This window comes from Vulpes vulpes, chromosome 9, assembly GCF_048418805.1.
Source record: "Vulpes vulpes isolate BD-2025 chromosome 9, VulVul3, whole genome shotgun sequence".
NCBI lineage: Eukaryota > Metazoa > Chordata > Mammalia > Carnivora > Canidae > Vulpes > Vulpes vulpes.
The window spans coordinates 22,528,648-22,550,894 of record NC_132788.1 but is presented as its reverse complement, the minus strand read 5'-3'; the positions used below and the strand labels follow the sequence as shown (position 1 = coordinate 22,550,894).

Sequence of the window (22,247 nt, the reverse complement as noted above, 5' to 3'; positions counted from 1 at the left end):
GGTCTATGGCACTGTAAATAGTTGGGTATGGCTGGCACATAGAGGAAGTGGGGTGGCAGCAGGGTTGGTGAAAGAGCAAGCTGAAAAAGTAGGCAGGAGTCCAAACAGGAACCAAGCCATGCTAAGTTTAGACTTCATCTTGAAAGAAGTTGAACAATGGGGGCACCTGGGTGGCTCAGATGGTTAAGTGTCTGCCTTTGGTTCAGATCATGATCCCAGGGTCTTGGGATTGAGCCCCCTGTTGGGCTCCCAGCTCAGCTCAACAAGGAGTCTGCTTCTCTCTCTCCCTCTGCCTCTCCCCCTGCTTGTTCTCTCTCTCGCTCTTTCTCTCTCTCTTTCTGTCAAGTGAACAAATAAAATCCTTAAGAAAAAACAGAAGTTGAGCAATCAATAGGTGACCTTAAGCAAGGGAGCAACTGGCTAAGACGTAGATGTAGGAAGAGCTCCAACTGCTGCATAATTAAGAAGAGGGACAATTCTATAGGCTGGTCAAGAAGCCATTGCACAGGGATAGAGAAAACCCTAGGATTTAGAATATCTTAAGGAGAAGTAATAGAACTTAGAAATACAAATAAGAGAGACAAGGAGAATTCAAGCATGACTCTCAGGTTTCTGGTTTGGGCAATTGCAAAAAGTCTTGGGAAGTAATTTGGATGGTTTGGAAAGACCTTCCCCACACCACCCTACACAAGAATACCAGCAAAGCAGCTATTCTTCGGCTTCCCATATAGCTCTTATTGACCTAAAAATTCTCCATTGTGACACCAGTGACCCAGAAATCTCAACCAGAGCCACTAGACTTACAGGAACAGGAGGAGGCTGGGGGCAAGAGGGGGAAGAAGATGGGCATTTATTACACGTGATACTTCCTAAATGATTTATGTACTTGGTCTTACTTAATTTTTGCAAGAATATTTTGAGGTAGGCAGGTTGTCTTTCTCATTTTACCAGCTGCCAAATTGATAACAAAGTAATGTGCACAAGTGGCCACAGCTACAAGCAGCATAGCTGGGCTTTCAACCCAGATGTGTTGGGCCATAAATACCTGATTTTTTACACCACGCTGTTTCCCTAATGAGCACTAGTTTCTACCTGATTGGATATTTTGCACATTTACTGTGATGCCTTGACTTCATCTACCCTCAGCATTAAAGGATGAAGACCTAGGGAATGACTCTATCTACTCTAAGAGGCCAGCTGAGGTTGCTTTCAGGAGCAAGCATTGCAAGAACGCTTCTTAATCCTTTGTAACTGGTCCCCACACTTGTTATACATGCAAAAACTCTAAAGCCAAAGGTCCTGCGTGATTATCTTTGTGAGTATCAGGGCCAGGGGAAGCTATGGAGACAGTGTCCCAGTCAACAGCCAATTTAGGGAGGGAAGAAGTGTCGGGAGATGAAAGTCAAGAGATAAGGAGCTAGGAGAAGGACACAAAAGGGAAGAAAGGAACACGTGATGGGTTTCCAGGGCCTCCCTCCAAAAGACAGGTGAGCTTGTCTAGACCTTACAGGGTCTCTGGAAACCTAACAGCTGGACCCATACCGCCCCTACCTCGAGGCTGCCTTCCCAGGTCGGGGACACCCTGTACCTGGAGCCTTAGGAGAAACTCCAGTGCCAACCCCAGCTCCTTCTTAACCAGCGAGGTATATATTCTGATATAAATCTTGACTTATCTCCTTCGAGATTTTAATCTTCCTGTATTTACATAGTAATCTATCCATCTTGCATCTAGTATTCTGTTGTTATTTCTGCCTATCTTTTACTCTTCCCACCCGCCCATCCACCCGCCTTATGGATTGGGAACTTTTCAGAGGACCCCAGTTCCACTCACTCTGTATTTCCACATTTTCTTAATGCAGGAGGGGTGTAACTGGAGTTTGTTGTCACGGGAATGTCATCTGAGGGTCTGAAATGTTCATTTCTCAGCTGGCTCCTTGATCCACCGACATTGACAGAGAAAAGACGCAAGAGGGCGCTCCTTCCCCTCTATCTCAGTCCAGCGAGCTGCTCCTCTTCTATTATTTCATACTCTTGAAAATTCAGACGTGACTGACCTCAGTGAAAACATATTTGTATTGCTATTGGGGAGAGGTTTGGGGGAAATTTTGAATATTTATACAGACACCCTTAGGGAAATATGTGTTCAGCCCAGGTCTTTGATTTCATTCAAATCCAACAAAGACCCACCAAGTCAGTTTTTGAAAAACGTAAAGTCTGGGGAAGAAACCTGTGTTTTAAAAAGTAACCTACCACTTTACACCCATTAAGATGGCTATTGTCGAAAACATCAAAAACAAGTGTTGGCAAGGATGTGGGGAAATTGGAACCTTTGTGCCTTTGTTGCTGGGGTTGTAAAATGACAGATGCTATGGAAAAATTAAACATAGGATTAGTTTATGATCCAGCAATTCAGATATAATTGAGAACAGGGACTCAAAAAGATATTAGTATATCCGTGTTCATAGCAGTATTACTTATAATAGCCAAAAGGTAGAAGCAACACAAGTGTCCATTGACAGATGAATGGATAAACAAAGTGTGGTTTATACATACACTGGAATATTATTTAACCTTAGAAAGGAAGGAAATTCTGACACATGCTACAACATTATGCTAAATTAAAGAGGCCAGCCTGGCTGGCTCAGTCAGTAGAGCATGCATCTCTTGATCTTGGGATTGTGAGTTTGAGCCCCATGTTGGGTGTAGAGATTACTTTTAAAAATAAAAAATGTTTTAAAAAGAAGCCAGTTTCAAAGATACTGTATGATTCCAGTTATATTAGGTACCTTGAGCAGTCAAATTCAAAGAAATAAAAATAGAATAAAGGTTTCTAGGGGCTGTGGAAGGGAGAAATGGGGAGTTAGTGTTTAGTGGGTACAAAGTTTCCATTTTGGAAGATGGGTGGTGGTGATGGTTGCACAACAATGCGAATGTACTTAATGCCACTGAATTGTACACTTAAAAATGGTTAAAATTGGGGAAAAATGGTTAAAATGGTAAATATTATGTTATGTGTATTTTACTACACCAGAAAAGAATAAAGGGGGAAAACACTCAAAATGCATAGTTATCAGTACTAAAACAGAGGCAAGTTCTGAATATGGAGCAGCTTATTCTACATGGTGGGGAGAGGCTGGGAACAATTATAATCAGGGATAACAGTGATCTGGGTCTTAAAGGATGTATAGTGGATAAAGCAAGATAAGGTCTTAGGCTCTTCTTGATGCCCTAGATTATAGTTTTTATGTTATGATGGTCTTTCCTACACCCTACATTCTCCCCAAGCTTATTCTTTTATTTTGTTTACTTCCCATAATTTAGGTTCTCTAGCCCCTGCACTGGTTTTATCAGAATCCAGATTTTTTTTTATAGTACTTGATAGATTATTGTGACCTTTCTCCTGCACTATTAACACATTAGACAATCTCATGAGACAAACATGCAAGACACTACTATCACCAACATACACGTGAAGATTCTAAGATTCACAGATGTTAATGAACCTGGCAAGGGTGTTCCAGTTAATACAGAGTCAGGGCAGGAACTAGATCTGTATTTCCTTTCCCTGGCATTGGTTCTAAATACCAGGTGGCCACCCCCATCCTCTGCATCCACCCTGAGGTCAACTACTGTCAGCAGCCCCACTCTGACCATGGGCTTTCTTCCTGTGGTTTTTCAGCCAATAGGCTTCATTCTCTCCTCTCACTTTGCATTTCTGTCCTTCCTCCTTACATCTTACACCCTCACCACTCTTAAGATCCCAGCTGAGAAATATCCTTAATTGGGATCCCTGGGTGGTGCAGCGGTTTGGCGCCTGCCTTTGGCCCAGGGCGCGATCCTGGAGACCTGGGATCGAATCCCACGTTGGGCTCCTGGTGCATGGAGCCTGCTTCTCCCTCTGCCTATGTCTCTGCCTCTCTCTCTCTCTCTCTCTCTGTGACTATCATGAATAAATGAAAAAATTTTAAAAAATATTAAAAAAAAAAGAAATATCCTTAATTCTTCCTACTTTCTACTCATAGAAGAAATAGATCACCTTGTGAAGCCCTAATTTTAGCAAGACAAAAAAAAAGTATTTACGAAATGTATCTTTTATGCGCAAATTCATAGCAGCATTATTCATGATAGCCAAAAGGTGGAAGCAACCCAAGTGTCCATTGACGGATGAATAGATAAACAAATGTGGTCTATCCCTACAATGGGATATTATGCAGCCTTAAAAACAAAGGAAATTCTTCCTACCATCATGTGATTGTTAATACAGACTCTAAGTCAGACTGTGAGCTCATGGAAACTAGAGTATCGTCTTAATCATGTTTCTATTTTTTTTTTAAGATTTTATTTTAAAGTAATCTCTACACCCAGTAATCTCTACACCCAATCTCTACACCAATCTCTACACCCTAAACTCACAACCCCAAGATCAAGAGTCACATGCACCACCGACTGAGCCAGCCAGGTGCCCCTTTAAATACTTTGTTTCTAGAGTATAACATAATGTCTAATGTATAATAGGTCCTCAAAAAATGTATTTGTTGGGTAAATAAAATTTATTATTGCCATCTAAAAAAAAAAAGGAAATTCAGACACATGGTACAATGTGGATGAATCTTGAGGACATAATGCTAAGGAAAATAAATCAGGCACCAAAGGACAAATACTGTGTGATTCCACTTGGATGAGGGACCTAGAGTAGTCAAATCCATAGAGACAGAAAGAATGGTGGTTGCCAGGGGCACCACGTGTTTAATTTCAGTTTGGGAAAATGAAAAAGTTCTGGAGATAGATGGTATTTATGGCTGCACAGCAATGTGAATCTACTTAATTCTATTAAATCATACACATAAAAATGGAAGGATAAACAAAGAGAAAGAGAGAGATGTATCTTTAACCCCAGTGTCAGATACATCCTCATCTCATACAACAGTGAAGACCCTCAGAGTTGTACATTGCTGTGTCTGTAAGGGAGAGGGCCAAGGATTCTGACAAAATGGCCAATACTGAAGCGATATGTCCCCACCCACCTACACTCCTGGTTCCATTCCTTTTGGTGCCTAGGACCATGCTTTTTCAGTTAAACTTTTTTTCAGATGTCTTACATTCTTCACCTCACACTTTACAACTTCTCAAAAATGTCATGATTTGGGGGCACCTGGGTAGCTTAGTCAGTTTAGCGTCTGCCTTTGGCTCAGGTCATGATCTCAGGGTCCTGGGATAGAGCCCTGTGTTGGGCTCCTTACTCAGCAGGAAGTCTCCTTCTCCCTCTCTCACTGCCCCTCCCCTACCCCCCACTCCCTGTGCTCTCTCTCTCAAATAATTATATTAAAATTCTTTTTTAAAAAAAGCCATGATTTGACCCAGCCTTGTTCCTCTCCTTCATTTTGCTCAACACTCTCTTGCAAGTTACATGCATATCTTCCTTCTGTTCTTCAATATCTACTCACCTTAAATCAGGAAATCTGGTCTCAGCCTTAACTCATGGCAATTGCTTTCTCACAGTGTCTTAGTCTATTTGGGCTGCTAAAACAAAATATCATAGATTGGGTGGCTTATAAACAACTGAAATTTATGTCTCCCAGTTCTGGAGACTGAGAAGTCCAAGATCAAATTGCTGATATATTTGGTGTCTGGCAAGTGCCTGCCCTCTGGTTTATAGGCCACAGCATTCTCCCTGTGTCCTCACATAGTAGAATAAGTAAGGGAGCTCTCTGGGATCTCTTTTATAAGAAGACTAATCCCTTTAATGAGGACTCCACCTTCATGACCTAATCATCTCCTAAAGGCCCCACCTCCCCATACCCATCACTTTGGGGGTTAGGATTTCAACATATGAATTTTGGGATGACACAAACATTCATACCACAGCACATAGGTTCCCAGAAGCCTTCTAACTGCCAAATCAAATGGCCATTTCTCCATCTCCATCCATAGCATTTGATCTAGATGAATATTCTTTTCTTTTTAGAAGTCTTATCACCATGTTGGTGACTGCTGCCTCTGCATGAGTGCACCATCACACACAAATGGAATCTAAGATAATCTAGAGAAGTTTATGCAAGAGCAAGTGAGTTGTCAGGTCTCCCCCTGCCTGCCTGAGCAGAAGTGCATGTAATTCTTGCATGTGGCATTTTCTACCCCATTTTGTCAAGCAGACTCTCTTCCTCATTAATGCTCAAAGAACTAAGAACTGATATATACTCTGAGAAAGGTCCAATTCTAACCCAGTAGATAGAAAGGTGAAAGAAAATTTTAATTTATTTTAAGTAGGCTCCATGCCCAATGTGGGGCTCCAACTCATGACCTTGAGATCAAGAATCCCAAGCTTTTACTGACCGAGCCAGCCAGGTGGCCAGAAATAATATTACTTTAATAAATAACACCAAGAGTTTCACTTTTCTTTCAGGTGGGAATGTTAACCCCAAAACACCTGAGGGAAGTGACTTTCCTATTAGGAATTAGTATTAATAAGTCTCCATGGTGATGATGGGGGTATATAAATATCAGGTGGGTAATATGATACCAAACTCAAGAGAGCTGAGAATCACAGTTGTTACAAGGCAATCTTACAGAAAAACATGAATCAATAAATACAATAAATACTACTTTTATCAATAAATATTCCCTGTTAATATTCTTGAAACACTGAATAACTGAGCCCCTATTCACTTGGTAATCAGTGTATTTAACAAAGATACTATCCTTTTGTACTCAATTGCACTCAGTTATTTCTTTTCCAGACCCCTTAAAAGATTCTACAGCCAAGGAGGATCCTTGCAGTCAAGGAAACTATGATGCAGCAGGAAGGTGTATCTTCTAGACAGGAGACTGTTGCATTTTAAGGATGTTAAGCATAGTTGTAGTTCAAAGAACAAAGGCAAGGGTGATTGAAAAGCAGTTGTGAAGGTGACCCAAGCCCTGGAGGAAGGGGGAGACTTGGATAGATAGAGGCAAGGAAATAACAGTAGGAGCAAGAAGACTGTAGGAAAAAGTTTGCTACTAGGACAGGAGTCAAGGCTTGACTTGTGTCCTGTGAGGGCAGAGCAGGAAGGGCAGGTGGAGAGGGCAAGGCTAAGGGCAGACAACACCTGAGCAGGGTGTAGTAAGGAGACTTGTGGGTTGTTGCATTGAGAAATAATATGGTAAAACCATTTTCAGAAGATTAGTGAGAAATAGGATAGATTTGAGAGGTAAAAGACAATAGGTGGGTGAATTGACCACTGCTGCAAGAATTCAGGTATAAGATGATGAAGGACTGGATAAGGGAGAGGAAAGAAATTTTTAGATTAAAATGATAGGCGGCCTTTCTCAGTATCCACAAATCAATCAACATGATACATAAACCACATTAACAAAATGAAGGAGAAAAATCATATGGTCATGTCAGCGGATGAAGAAAAAGCATTTAACAAAATCCAATCCATTCATGATAAAAACTTAATGAACTAGATATAGAGGGGATGCACTTTGTCATAATAAAGGCCACAGATGACATCGCATTCAATGGTGAAAAGTGAAAACTTTGCTTTGAGATCAAAAGGAAGACAAGAACATCCCAGTGGCAAGAACCACTTTCATTCAACATTGTATTGGTGGTCCTAGGCACGAAAAAGAAATAAGAAGCAACCAAATTGGAAAGCAAAAAAGAAAACCCCTCTCTATTTGCAGATGACAGAATATTATATATAGAAAACTCTAAAGACTCCTCCAAAAAACTATTAGAAATAATAGATGAAACTAGTTAAGGTACAGGATACAAAACCAATATATAAAAATCTGTTATGTTTCTATACGCTCATAAACTATCAGAAAGAGAAATTAAGAAAAGTCCATTAACAATTACATCAAAAAGAATAAAATACCTAGGAATAAGGAGGTGAAAAATCTGTACACTGAAACCTTAAAACACTGATGAAAGAAATTTAAGGAGTCACAAATAAATGAGAAGGTATTCTGTGCTCATGGATAGGAAGAGTTAATATTGCTAAAATATCCATAAAACCGAAAGCAACCTACAGATTCAATGTAATCTCTATCAAAATTCCAAAAGCACCTTTCACAGAAAAAGAAAAAAATCCTAAAATTTTTGTAGACCTGCACAAGACCCCAAATAGCTGAAGCAATCCTGAGAAGGAGCAAAGATGGGGGCATTATGCTTTCTTTTTTCTTATAATTTTTAAAAAAGATTTTATTTATTCATTCATGAGAGACACAGAGAGAGAGACAGGGGCAGAGACACAGGCAGAGGGGAAGCAGGCTCCATGCAGGGAGCCCAACGCAGGACTCAATCCCGGGTCACCAGGATCACGCTCTGGGCTGAAGGCAACACTAAACTGCTGAGCCACCTGGGCTGCCCGGCATTATGCTTTCTGATGTCAAACTGTATTATAAAGCTACAGTAATTAATATATAGCTTAATATATACTATAAATGTAAATATATGTATATATATTTATATGCCTGGATGGCTCAGTCTTTTAAGCATCTGCCTTGGGCTCAGGTCATGATCCCAGGGTCCTGAGATTGAGCCCCGAGTTGGGCTCCCTCCTCAGCAAGGAGTCTGCTCCTTCCTGTCCCTCTACCCCTCCCCCTGCTCGTACTGTCACTCTCTCTCTCTCAAATAAATAAATAAAATCTTGTTAAAAAGAACTTTAAAAAACCAGTATGATATTGGCATAAAACAAACACAGATATCAATGAAACAACATAGAATCAAAAAATAAACCCATTTATTTGTGGTAGATTAACTTACAAGAGAGAAGCCCAATATATACAATGGAAAAAGGATAGTTTCTTCAATAAATGGTGTTGGGAAAAGTGGACAGCCAGGTGCAAACAAATGGAACTGGACCTTTATGTTACACCATGCACAAAAATCACCTCAAACTAGATTAAAAGCTTGAATGTAAGACCTGAAACCATGAAACCCCTAAAAGAAAACATAGAGGTCCCTTGACATTGGTCTTGGGAATGATGTTTTAGATTTGACACCAAAAACAAAGGTAACAAAAACAAAAATAAACAACTGGGAGGACACCAAAGTAAAAGCAGGAACCATCAGCAAAATAAAAAAGTAACCTACAGAATGGAGAAAATACTTACAAGTCAACTATCTGATAAGGGATTAATACCCAAAATATACAAAGAACTCATACAACTCAAAAGCAAAAACCCAAACAATCTGAATTTAAATTGGACAGAAGAACTGAAGAGACATTTTTCCAAAGAAGACATACAAAATGGCCAAGAGGTCCATAAAAAGGTGGACCTCAACATAGTTATCACCAGGGAAATGCAAATCAAACCACAATGAATTATCACCTCACACGTGTTAGAATGGCTTGCCTCAAAAAGACAAGCTATAACAAGAGCTGGCAATATGTGGAGAAAAGGGAATCCTTGTGCACTGTTGGTGGGAATGCAAACTGGTGCAAGCTCTAAGGAAAAAGTGTGGAGGCTCCTCAGAAAATTGAAAATAGAACTACCCTATGATCCAGGAATCCCGCATCTGGGTATTTATTGAAGGAAAATGAAACAGGATATGGAAGAGACATCTGCATGTTAGTTGCAGCATTATTCACAATAGCCAAGATAAGGATACAAACAAAGTGTCCATCAACAGATGAATGGATAAAGAAGATATTATTGAGCCATAAGAAAGAAAGAAATCCTGACCTTTGTGACCATGTGGATAGAACTTGAAGTCCTTATACTAAGTGAGATAAGGAAAACAAAGAAAGACAAATGCTGCATGGTATCACTTTATATGTGGAATCTTAAAAACAAACAAACAAAAAACAACCACCAAAGTCAGACTCATAGAAACAGAGTAGAAAAGTGGTTGCGGGGGGCTGGGAGGTAGGGGAGTTAGGGAGAGATTGGTTAAAAAAAGATGCAAACTTTCAGCAGTAAGATGAAAAAGGTCTGAGAATCTAATATGAAACATTTTGATTATACTTGATAACACTGTCTTGTATACTGAAATTTGCTAAGAGAATAGAACTTAAAATGTTCTTACAGGAACAAATCAAAACCTCTGCATTTTATAAAGGTTGCCAGGTGTTTCTTAAATTTCTTATGCCCTTTGATGTTTGAAGAACACTGCTGCATACCATTCTGTTCTTTCTCATGAAATCTCCACATAACATAGTGAGTTAGGAGAGATAGTCACAATTTTAGGAGTTTTCACCAAGTAGAGAGTTGATTTGGTCCTTTAAGGCTGTATGGGGTTAGTTGGACAGGCGGGAGCCAGGACAGAGTTCCAAGGAGATGGAATGGTCTGTGCAAAGCAAAAGCTAAAAATAAGGGACGCCTGGGTGGTTCAGTGGTTGAGCGTCTGTCTTCAGTTCAAGGCGAGATCCCAGAGTTCCGGGATCGAGTCCCACATCTGGCCCCTACAGGGAGCCTGCTTCTCCATCTGCCTGTGTCTCTACCTCTCTCTCTCTCTCTCCATGTCTCTCATGAATGAATAAATAAATAAATCTTTAAAAAGAAATAAAAACCAAAAGCAAACAGAGATTAGACAACTTTGTCTGAAGTCAAGAATTCGTGTAGGGGAGTAGTAGTGGATACATCAAGGTATTTAATTGGGAGTGCAATGTTTTCTCTAAATCATTCATGATGAAACTTTAATATATTTTATTTTGTCCTAAAAAAGAAACACAATTTTTTAAGAAAAGAAATGACTATACAATTGACATGTGTTATAAAAATCACAGCTACTGGGAAGCTTGGGTGGCTCAGCGGTTGAGCATCTGCCTTTGGGTCCGGGTATGATCCCATGCTCCCGGATCGAGTCCCACATCAGGCTCCCTGCATGGAGCCTGCTTCTCCCTCTGCCTGTGTCTCTCCCTCTCTCTCTGTCTCTCATGAATAAATAAATAAAATCTTAAAAAAAAAAATCACAGCTACCAACACATGTGGCCATGAGAAAACCAAGCTGTTGGAGTAAATACGATCTGTTGTTGTCAAATCTGTGTTATTATTCGCTGCTTTTTCATTCAGTTTGTCATCTGCTAATGCTAGCAGATGAAAGTTGGTATCCCTACCACTATGGGAAAATAGTATAGGGGTAAAAAAAACCTTACAAGTTGAGGAAATCTTGTCTATTACATTTTCTTTTCTCTGTGGATTGGGCAAAGGCCATGGTTATTTGATATGAGGGCAGACCACCTTGGTGCAGCTCCCAGAGCAGTCAGTTTTCCCAGGGAGTATGGATTAAGCCCCTCTGTGCATCATGGGAAGCAAAGTCCCAAAAGGATAAATGTGTGCTTTTAGGCAGATTACTCTGGTAACTGTATACAGGATGGGTTACTGAAGGGAATGACCAAAGACAGGAAGACCAGTTAGAAAATTATAGCAGCAAGCAGCAGTAATCCAAGTTTGAGATGGAGTGATAGGACTTTAAGTTTACCTGGTACTTTGTTATACAAATTCTTTTCACAAACACTCCTTAAATGATTATGTGAGGCAGGAAGTATCATTTAAAAAAAACAAACAACCTGAAAGTTTAATTTAAAAGGTGTCTATGTGAGAAATACTAAAAATAATAATGATAACTGGCAGGACTTAAAGAGTGGTAGAGTCGTGGGAAAGGAGTTGGGGGGCGGAGAGGAATCAAAGCTGATCCCAAAGTTTTTAAACTTGGACAAGTCGGAGAATGTTATTAACAGAAGCCTAGGGGAAAAGCAAATTTGGAGGGAGGTAAATTTTCTCTTTTTCTTCTGCACTCATGTCAAACTTTTTTAAAAAAGATTTATTTCTATAAGTAATCTCTACACCCAGTGCAGGGTTTGAACCCATGACTTCTGAGATCAAGAGTCCAATGCTCCCCTGACTGAGCCAGCCAGGTGCCTTGCAGTAAGTTCAAACTTTGAGAAAAGTTATATTAAAAAAATAGTGCAAAATAAACATTATAGTCCCTTTGCTCATAGTTGCATTCAGCTTTTGCCTGTCATCTCATGTCATCTCAATAATGTCCTTTATACCAAAAGGATCCAACATAGGATCATGGATTGCACCCAACTGTCATGTCTTTCAAATCTCCTTCATTCTACAGAAATTCCTCGACTTTACTTTCATGGCCTTGACTTTTTTTTTTTTCTTTTTTTACAGACCGTTTTGTAGGCTGTCCCTTGGTTTGGGTTTGTCCAGTGTTTCCTCATGATTAGACCAGGTTATGCATCTTTGACTGGAATACCACAGAAATGACTGCAAGCTCACTGTGTCATCAGATGGCACACAGTACGGATTTTTTTTTTAAAGGATTGTATTTATTTATTCAGAGAAACAGAGAGAGGCAGAGACATAGGCAGAAGGAGAAGCAGGCTCTCCATGGGGAGCCCGATTGCAGGACTCAGCCAAAGGCAGATGCTCAACCACTGAGCCACCCAGGTGCCCCACACAGTACTGATTTATTTCATCGCTTGTGATGTTGACTTTCATGACTTAAGACGGTACCTGACAGTTTTTTCTATGGTAAAGTTACTCACCATCTCCCTGCCTGATTACTAAACTATTTCACGAGGAGATGCTTTGAAAGGTGGTGGCAAGACTGGCTTCATGGCACCACCACCTGTGAAGCTGCATTGGGTCCTGCACTTAGAAAGGTCCCAGGCTTGGTTTATTTTATTTTATTTTTTGCTCAGTTCCCACAAAGAAGGAAAGAAGGAAGGAAGGAAAGGGCAAAGAAGCATATATTCAATTCTTGACTTGTTACTTTGGGGTTGCCAGGACACCTAAGACTTAGGAAAGCGAGACTAGGGCTTGGGAGGAAATCTGGGCTTCAGAGACAGCCTGGAACTTTCCAAACACAAAAGACAGTCTCTCCAAGGGCATTAGAAAGAATGAGGACCTAAGCTTTGGAACACACACAGTTGCAGAATGGGAGAAAGGGAAGCTGGCAAGGACTTGGAGGAATGATTGCATTAGAGAGTGAGGGAAACGCAATAGTGACCCATTACAGAAACCAAAGGAAACGGGGATTTTATAGGGACAAGACCAGCCAGCTTTGTGAAAGCTGTGAAGAAGTTAAAGGAGATGGCTGACCAAGAGGAAAGATCCCCGGTTCTAATAACTAGCCACAAGGCAGAGACTACGACTATTCGTGTGTCCTTTTAACAGGGGACATTCGCGGAGGTAGGTTAGGGCATTGGCTTGAGGATAGAGATGTGCTGGCAAGGCGGGCTTCCCGGGTACCATCACTCACAGGGTCCTGCGCTTAAGGGCCCCTGGCTTGGTTTAATGCTCTTGAAGTTCTTAACATTCTAAAAAAATATTTTATTTATTTATTCATGAGAGACACGCACACACAGAGAGACAGAGGCAGAGACACAGGAGGAGGGAGAAGCGGGCTCCACGCAGGGAGCCCGGCGGGATCCGACCCCTGGACTCCAGGACCACAGGCTGGACGGACCGCAGGCTCCAAACCGCTGGGCCACCCGGGGGAGTCCTGCGTGTTCGTCTTGCCCTCTGGCCTCTGCAAATTGCGTAGCTGGTTCAGGTTGAGGCAACAAGCGTAAACTCTTTTTTCCTTGGGGAGCATTTGGGGAGGACAGTGAGAGGGGCAGTGTGTTGCGCACGTGTGTTGGCGGAGGGTGCGGGGGGCGGCGAGGTCCCGGGCCGCGGCGGGGAGGGTGGGGGTCCAGACGTGGAGACGGGGGCCCTGGAGACGGGGGCCCCGGGCCGCGGCGGGGAGGGTGGGGGTCCAGACGTGGAGACAGGGGCCCCGGGCCGCGGCGCGTCAGACGCAGCACGGGAGGGGCGGGGAGCCGGGCAAAGGCCCCACGGCCAGGCCCAGCCGAGCGCGCACCCCCGCGGCCTCCCTCCCCGCCCCGAGGCCGCCCCGCAGCGGCGCCCACGCGCGCGCCCCGCTCGGGAGCCCTCGGACCCGCCGGCCCGGAGCGACTGCGGGACAAAGGGGCCGCGCGCGGGCCGCTCCCTCCCCCGCCAACGCCCGCGCCCTCGGCGGGGCCCGGGCCTGGGGCCCGCCGCCCTCCCCGCCCGCCCCCGGCCGCGCGCCCGGGGCGGCGCAGGGAGGCCTCCGTGGGCCCGGGCACGTCCGCGCCGCCGCCCTCGGGCCTCGCGCGCCGGGAGGCTGAGCTGGCGGGGAGGGGCCTGGCTCTGCCTCCCCGGCCCGGGCGCTTCCGCCGGCCGCCACCCCAGGGCGAGGCGCCCCCGGGAGGGACGGGGCTGGGGCCGCGCGTGGCCTGCGCTCGGGGCGGGGCGGGGCGCGCGGAGCGTGGGTGCAGCTCCCTGCGGACTCGCAGACACCCCACGAGCCGGACCGCCTGGCCTCGGCCTCTCCGACCTTCCTGCGCCGGCCCCGCTCCTCCGCGGGGACCCTCCAAACTTCTTCTTCTTTTAAGATTTTATTTATTTATTCATGAGAAACCCAGAGAGAGAGAGAGAGAGAGAGAGAGAGAGAGAGAGAGAGGCAGAGACCTGGGCAGGGGGAGAAGCAGGCTCCATGCAGGGGAGGGGGGAGGACTCGATCCCAGGACCCCAGGATCAGGCCCTGAGCCAAAGGCAGATGCTCAACCCCTGAGCCACCCGGGCTGGGACAACCCTCAAACCTTTCAAGAGGGGTCTTGGAGGAAATCAACCTGCAGAGAATTGGGAAGGAAACTGGGGAGATTTGAGGTCAGTTTCAACCTCCCTCCGCCACCATCGAATCAATGCAGTATGTGCTTACCGTGTAAACTGTGGCAAAGACAGAAAAGTGTAAATAATTAGACCAATTTTTTTAAAAAAAAAGCACCCACAATTTCACTACTCACAAGCAGACACGTACATATTGGGATACTTCTTCACATGTTGCTATGGATATATATTTTTACAGAATTGCGAATTCTGTGCAAATTATTTAGTACCTTTTTTTTTTTTTTTGCTTCATATAAACATTTCTCATTTCCTTGAGCACATCGAGTTTTTTTTTTTTTTTTTTTTGGTTATAGTTCTATACTAACGTTGTATAGCTGTACCAAAATGTAACCATTTTCAGTTTTTAAAGGTCCAAAGGATGCAAATATTTTAAAAATTCTTTATTCTTCATATTAAATTGTTCTCTACAGTGTCTGTACTAATCTATATTTCCAGTCTCACTGAATGAATGGCCCCTTACTATACCTATCATTATCAATCAGAGAATGACATCAGGCCTTGAATAGTTATCCCCATCTGTCCTTCTGAGCACACCTCTGCTCTACCTTCCTCCTTACATTAAAAATGTAAAGAAAAATTCAGAGCCTTTGGGATTCAGACATTCAAACTATTGGGGGATCCCTGGGTGGCGCAGCGGTTTGGCGCCTGCCTTTGGCCCAGGGCGCGATCTTGGAGACCCGGGATCGAATCCCACGTCGGGCTCCCGGTGCATGGAGCCTGCTTCTCCCTCTGCCTGTGTCCTGCCTCTCTCTCTCTCTGTGTGTGTGTGTGACTATCATTAGTAAATTAAAAAAAAATTTAAAAAAAAGACATTCAAACTATTGGAAACGTTGGCCACTTTTTCAGTTTCCCCATCATTTTCTATTCCCTTAAAGCTTATCAACAATATCACCCAATCAGTGTCTTAGAGATGGAAGAGGAATAAGTTAGAAATCTCTTTTCCAGGGAGGATGCCTTGGGTGGCTCAGTGGTTGAGCATCTGCCTTTGGCTCACGGTGTGATCCTGGGGTTCCGGGATTGATTCCCACATGGAGGTCCTTTCAGGGAGCCCGCTTCTCCCTCTGTCTATGTCTCTGCCTCTCTCTGTGTCTCTCATGAATAAATAAATCTGAAAGAAAGAAAGAGAGAGAGAAAAAGAAAGAAATCTCTCTTCCAGAACCCTGGCCTCCCCTGCCTCTAGATGAGACTCCTTCAGCATGTTTCCTCAGGAGCCTCAGCTGGCCAATAGATGTGGTGGCTCCCATGGAGTCAGGTCAATAAAGTCAAGGTTGAGGTGTTAAATAATTATTGCTATTAAGAATCCCCTGGAGGGGTGTCTGTGTGGCTCAGGCTGTTAAGCTTCTGACTTTTTAAAGATTTTATTCATGAGAGACACAGAGAGAAGCAGAGACACAGGCAGAGGGAGAAGCAGATTCCCCGGGGGGACCTCCATCTGGGACTCGATCCTAGGACCCCAGGATCACAACCTGAGCTGAAGGCAGATGCTCAACTGCTGAGCCACCCAGGTGCCCAAGCTTCTGACTCTTGATTTCAACTCAGGTCATGATCTTAGGGTCATGAGATCAAGTCCTGCGTCAGGCTGCATGCTGGGTGTGGAGCCTGCTTAAGATTCTCTCTCCTGGGATCCCTGGGTGGCGCAGCGATTTAGCACCTGCCTTTGACCCAGGGCGTGATCCTGGAGACCGGGGATCGAATCCCACGTCGGGCTCCCGGTGCATGGAGCCTGCTTCTCCCTCTGCCTGTGTCTCTGCCTCTCTCTCTCTCTCTCTCTCTGTGTGACTATCATAAATAAATAAATAAATAATTTAAGATTCTCTCTCCTTCTGCCTCTCTAAAAAAAGAAAAAAGAAAGAGAGGAAAAAAGAAAAGATCCCCTGGAGAAACAACCTAACTGTCCATCAAGAATAATTCAGAAAGAAGGTGTGGTATATGTGCATATATACACACACATACATACACACCATGGAATATTATTTGGTCATGAGAAGGAAGGAAATCCTGCCATTTGCAATAAGAAATCCTGCCATTTGCAATAACGGATGAAACTTGCGGACATTAAACTAAGTGAGGTAAATCAGACAGAGAAAGACAAATATTGAATGGTATCACTTACATATGGAATCTAAGAAAAGCTAAACTCATTCAAAAGAAAAAAAGAAGAAAAAGGGTGAGACGGTGGTTACCAAGGGCTGGGGGATAGGGGAAGCAGGGAAGTAGGAGAGATGTTGTTTAAGAGTACAAACTAGTAGAGGGGCACCTGGGTGGCACAGTGGTTGAGAGTCTGATTCTTGGTTTCCACTCAGGTCACGATCTCAGGGTCGTGAGTTTGAGCCCCGTGTCAGGCTACATGCTTTAGGCTCAGCCTGGAGTCTGCTTATGACTCTCTCTCTTTCTTCCCTTTACCAGTACCCCTCATGCTTGCATTCTTTCTCTCAAATAAATAAATAAATCTTAAAAAAAAAAAAAAAAAAAAAGAGCTCCAACTAGTAGATACACAGTCCTGGAGATCTAATGTTTAACATAGTGATTATAGACAATAATACTGTGGTATAGACCTCAAACTTGCTAAGATACTAGATCTTAATTATTCCCACCACAAAAAAGAAATAATCATTTGGTGACATGATAGAGGTCTAGCTAATGCTACAATAGTGATCATATTGTAATATATAGATGCATCAAGTCAACATGTGCACTTTAAAAAAAAAAGACTTATTTATTTATTTATTCATGATAGACACAGAGAGAGAGAGAGAGAGAGAGGCAGAGACACAGGCAGAGGGAGAAGCAGGCTCCATGCAAGGAGCCCGGTGCGGAACTCAATATCGGAACTCCAGGACCGGGCCATGGGCCAAAGGCAGGCGCCAAACCACTGAGCCACCCAGGGATTCCCTCAACATGTGCACTTTAAACTTACACAATATTATATGTCAGGGGACACCTGGGTGGCTCAGTGGTTGGGCATCTGCCTTCAGCTCAGGGCATGATCCTGGAGTCCCAGGATCAAGTCCCACGTCCAGCTCCCTGCATGGAGCCTGCTTCTCCCTCTGCCTGTGTCTCTGACTCTCTGTCTCTCTGTCTCTCATGGATAAATAAATAAATAAAATCTCTAAAAAAATATTATATCAAATATATTTCAGTACAGAAAAGCTCCCACATAGCTTGGACCTTAGAGAATAAACTGGAGCGTAAAAGAAACAACATTCCATATACAAATGACCTCACTCAGCCTTATTCCACAAAAAATTAAATTTAAATGGACAAGTGCTGTAATAAAGGTAAGTGCAAAATGCCAAGGGTGGGGAAGAAAGCCCTGGAAACCTGACCGCCTCCCCCACTCAGGATGCTTTGGCAAGTCATGATCCTGGAAGATTTAGTGCCCAAATTAGTGGCTGAAGGGACTACGAAGCTTTCCAGAGCTGTGGCATTGCATTATAAGAATGAATAATAATAGTCACTCTAGGGATGCCTGGGTGGCTCAGCGGTTGAGCGTCTGTCTTGGGGTCAGGGCATGATCCCCGGTCCCAGGATGGTGTCCTGCATCAGGCTCCCTGCACGGAGCCTGCTTCTCCCTCTGCCTGTGTCTTTGCCTCTCTCCCTGTGTCTCTCATGAATAAATAAATAAAATCTTAAAAAAAAAGGTCACTCTGTTGAGCCCTGTCTTGCTTTGAGTGTTATAACAGGTCATAACCACCCTGTGAAGGAGGGTGGCTCCTTTTATAGATAAGGAAACTGTAGCTCAGAGTAGTTTATATGACTCCTTGATACCTGCAACTAATAACACATGTTGCTCCCCCTCCCCACTTTTGCACCTGCAGAGAGAGAGCGTGACCTGAACAGGATCTACACTTTCTCTTATATTTTCAACCTTATGTACTGTCCATACTCATGCAATCATAGCACAGCCCTGATGGGATCAAAACATAGCAGCAGCAACCACTTTTCATGTTTACTTCTATTTGGCTGCATATTTGTCATCACGTGGTTTTACCATATTCTATCCATTAAGCTGGCCTGCTTCCCTAGCCCCATAAATGCAGCTTGCTCTTGGGGCCCGCACCTGGAGCCTCTTGTTTTACCTTATCTTTGAAGTCAGTACTGCTCATGTGTTTGCCTGGCATCTCCCATCTGGGCAGCTGGCCTTGTGATGTTCTTGAAGACTGCTTTAACTCTTCTTCCCAGGGTGGGCTTTCAGGTTTCTTTAGATTATTAACCATTCTCTTAGTATCACTAAATCATCAAATAATTGAATTTTCAATCTAAGAGGGACTTTATCCATTGTCTAGTTATCATCTTACAGAGAAGGTGCTCAGATAACAGGTGTCCAGCACTCTTTCCTGCAGTCTCTGGTCACTGACTGTTTCCTTAGCTCCAGGAGCTAGCATCACAGATGAGAGCAGGTCACCCACCAATGCCCTTAGATAGAGCAGAGGCCTCTGTCTCTTGGCTAGTTAGCATGGTTGCTTAGATAATCCTGAATTATTGAGCAATGTGGATTTTGCCTATGTTAACTCTGCAAAATATCCTGATAAATTGTCTTTTATCAGCCTGCTTCAGTTAAGTGTCTGACCCTTGGTAGTGTAACAGGGAGAAGAGCATGTGTAAAGGAAAATGTTTAAAAAGTCCTGCTCTATCCTACAGAAGGGACAATCATCCCTCCTCCTGGCCCAACTCTTAAAGCTTCCTTAAAACTAGAAAGAGCTTTATTTTGTTTTTCAAATGATCTAAAATTTATTTTAAGACATTACCACAAACATATAGCATGTTCACACCTTTGCAACTCATTGTCAGATTTTTAAAATAGTATTGTTTGGGTCATATTTTTATGTAATTTATATATTGTTTCAATTCTGCAATTTGCTTTCTTCCTGTATATATACAGAGATGCTGGTATCAAAAGTGATGAATTTTCCCAAACTGAACACATTCAGTTCAGATCAAGAAGCACCATTTCCATCATCCCAAGCCTTCCTGTACAGAGCTTTTTAGTTGTTGTTCTTCTCTCCTTTCAGAAATTTGCCAGATGTGAAAATGGATTTTTGATTTAAAGATGCCACATTTCTCAGCTTCCTAGCCTGCAGAATGTGTACAATAGAAGAAACATTTCTTTCCTTCCTACTGTTATGAGGCCAACTTAAAATCCAGTTCATTAAACACTCTGGCATCACAGGAGAAAACTTGAGGGTGGATTCATAGATTCATAAGCTTCAAGAGACTTTGGAAAGAGGAGGTCAAGGTGGTGTAGCTCTCAAGTGGCAAGTCGGGAACTGGAGCCCAGGCCTCCTCACATCTTTCCTAGCTTTGTTAATACTATGTAAATAGCCACAACTGAGAATAGAGAGGTACCAGATAGATTTCCGGAAAGTTTCCTGTGGAGAACTGAGGAATAACATTGTAACCTACTATGGAGAGTAGAGGTGGTTCCCCCGGCTTCGGTTTTGCCAGAGAGAACTCTGCTGCCCTCTGGTTGCTGCCTGGAATAGTCTCTAACAGGGTCCTGAAACCCCAGGGTACACAAATTGTGAGCAGAGGCACCCCCAGATGATGCAGAAAATTCACAGAGACCTCTTCAGTTATTTTTACATTTTTGAAGGAAACATGGTGATACCTGACATCCATCACAAACTGCATGAATTATTACTTAAAGGAAACCCATGGTTTCGAAATTAGGTTGCATACGTTGCTTTTGATGACATCCTACCTTTATGGAGTTGGGTTTTTGGTGGATGCTGTGTTAAAAAGAAAATTGTTGGGGAAAAGGAAATGGGCATGGCTGTGTGCAATCCGATTCCGAGGTTTGAGAAGTTGTACAGTGCTCCGCAGGTGCACAAATTTCATCAGAAAGTAATTGTAGTTATTTAAGAATAAAATAAAAATATCTACTTCTTTCCGCGTAGGTGGATTATTTTTGCAAACAACTACTGAATTGTTTGGCCCTAACTACTTGATAAATGGACCCTTTAGGTAGGTATTTCCTTTGGCCTAGGGAGTCAGTGAACCTTTGCCTTAGGCATAAGGCTGGGTGATAGCGGCTTCTTTAAGTTACTTCACTTCTTTAGCACTATTTCACAATTGGGTGTTCAGCTGGTAGATCCAGAGTCTGGGGTGATTTTACTCAGATGAGGAAACTAAGTCTCAGAGAGTAAATTAATGGAGATTATCCAGGTAAGGCAGATCCAGGGTTTTTAAATTTTTTAAATTATGTTTTAAAATATTTATTTATTTAAAGAGAAAGAGAAAGAGAGAAAGAGAGTTGCCAGGGCATGAGCAAGGGGAGGCACATAAGGAGAGAGGAGGAAAAAGAAATTCAAGCTGACTCCCTGCAGTACAAGGAGCCTGCCGCCTCTGCCGTATTGGGGCTTGATCTCAGGACTCTGGCCTTGGGGCTTGATCTCAGGACCCTGACACCACACTGACCAGAGCTGAAATCAGGAGTCGGCTGCTTAACCGGCTAGGCCAGACAGGCATTAGGGGCCTGAAGCTTCTGCAATTGTTGGAGCTTTACACTTGTCCTCTTTAAGAATGATAATGCACCTTTAGTTTTCAAATTTGGATAGAGGGCTAGCCAGGGGCCTAAGCTAGTGAGGAGTCCTAAGGCTTAAGGTTCATTAGCTTCGTAGCAAGTCCACTTGGCTGTCAGCTAGTAAGGGGGTGGAAATGGATTTCAAGCTCTGCTTTATCTACCTCTAAAGACACAAAATAAGGAATTTTCTTTCCCTAAAGAGAAGAATAGAAAACAAGGGATGTGAAAATACTCCTAGAGATGTAAGCGTACCTGGGTTTTCTCCACACTTGACACTCTCCTCCCCAAGAAGGAACCTGACTGAGAGTGAGGAACACAAGTCCTGTACCCTCTCATTGGAAAGTTGTGACAGGGGACTGGAGAGAGCTTTGGCGTCAAAGCTGTTTGAATTCTGGCCCCAGGGGGATCCCTGGGTGGCGCCTGCTTCTCCCTCTGCCTGTGTCTCTGCCTCTCTCTCTCTCTATGTCTATCGTGAATAAATAAAATCTTAAAAAAAAAAAAAAAAAAAAAAAGAATTCTGGCCCCAGGGCTTCTAAACTCTGCAATCTGGGAAAGTGACTTACCATCTCTGGGTGCTACTGGAGCAGCAGTGCCCACACTCCACCAGATTGTGAGGATTAAATGAGCTATCACAAATGAAAGTGCCTTGTCTATAGCAGGCACACAAACTCTGTGAGTCTCCCACTCCTTCCTCTGCTCCCACACAGATATCATGCGTATTTGGAGACAAAATAAATATACACAAGCTAGCTGGTAGAATTTCCTTCATGTGTGGGTAAATTAAGTAAATGCACATATATGGCAAGCAGCTGTCTACAAAAGATGCAAATCAGACCAAGTTGGCAGATACTTGCCTGGTGTCTTGTCTTGGTTCAGTGCTTAGCTCGGTGTCTACTTTCAGGGGTTCCCCCATTATCCACAGACTAAAGTCAAACCTCCTTATTCTGGTATCTGGAAATTTCCAAAATCTGGCCTCAACTTATCCTAACATTCTCTCCCACTATGACCCAACCCAAACCTCTTTTCTAACCCAACTGGCTTCCTTAATGACCCTTAAGTATCCACG

The 22,247-nt window shown here is 43.2% G+C and overlaps 1 protein-coding gene across 1 annotated transcript in view; it reads left to right on the top strand.

The window, feature by feature from the left end:
* The window catches only part of FBXO16 (F-box protein 16), a 78,573-nt gene extending 58,803 nt beyond the window's left edge, over nt 1-19,770 (top strand). Inside the window, exon 8 of the mRNA XM_072719575.1 lies at nt 19,671-19,770. Within this exon, the coding sequence (XP_072575676.1) occupies nt 19,671-19,706 (36 nt within the window). The 3' untranslated portion in view covers nt 19,707-19,770. The remainder of the gene's footprint in view (nt 1-19,670) is intronic.
* The last annotated feature ends 2,477 nt before the right edge of the window (nt 19,771-22,247 follow it).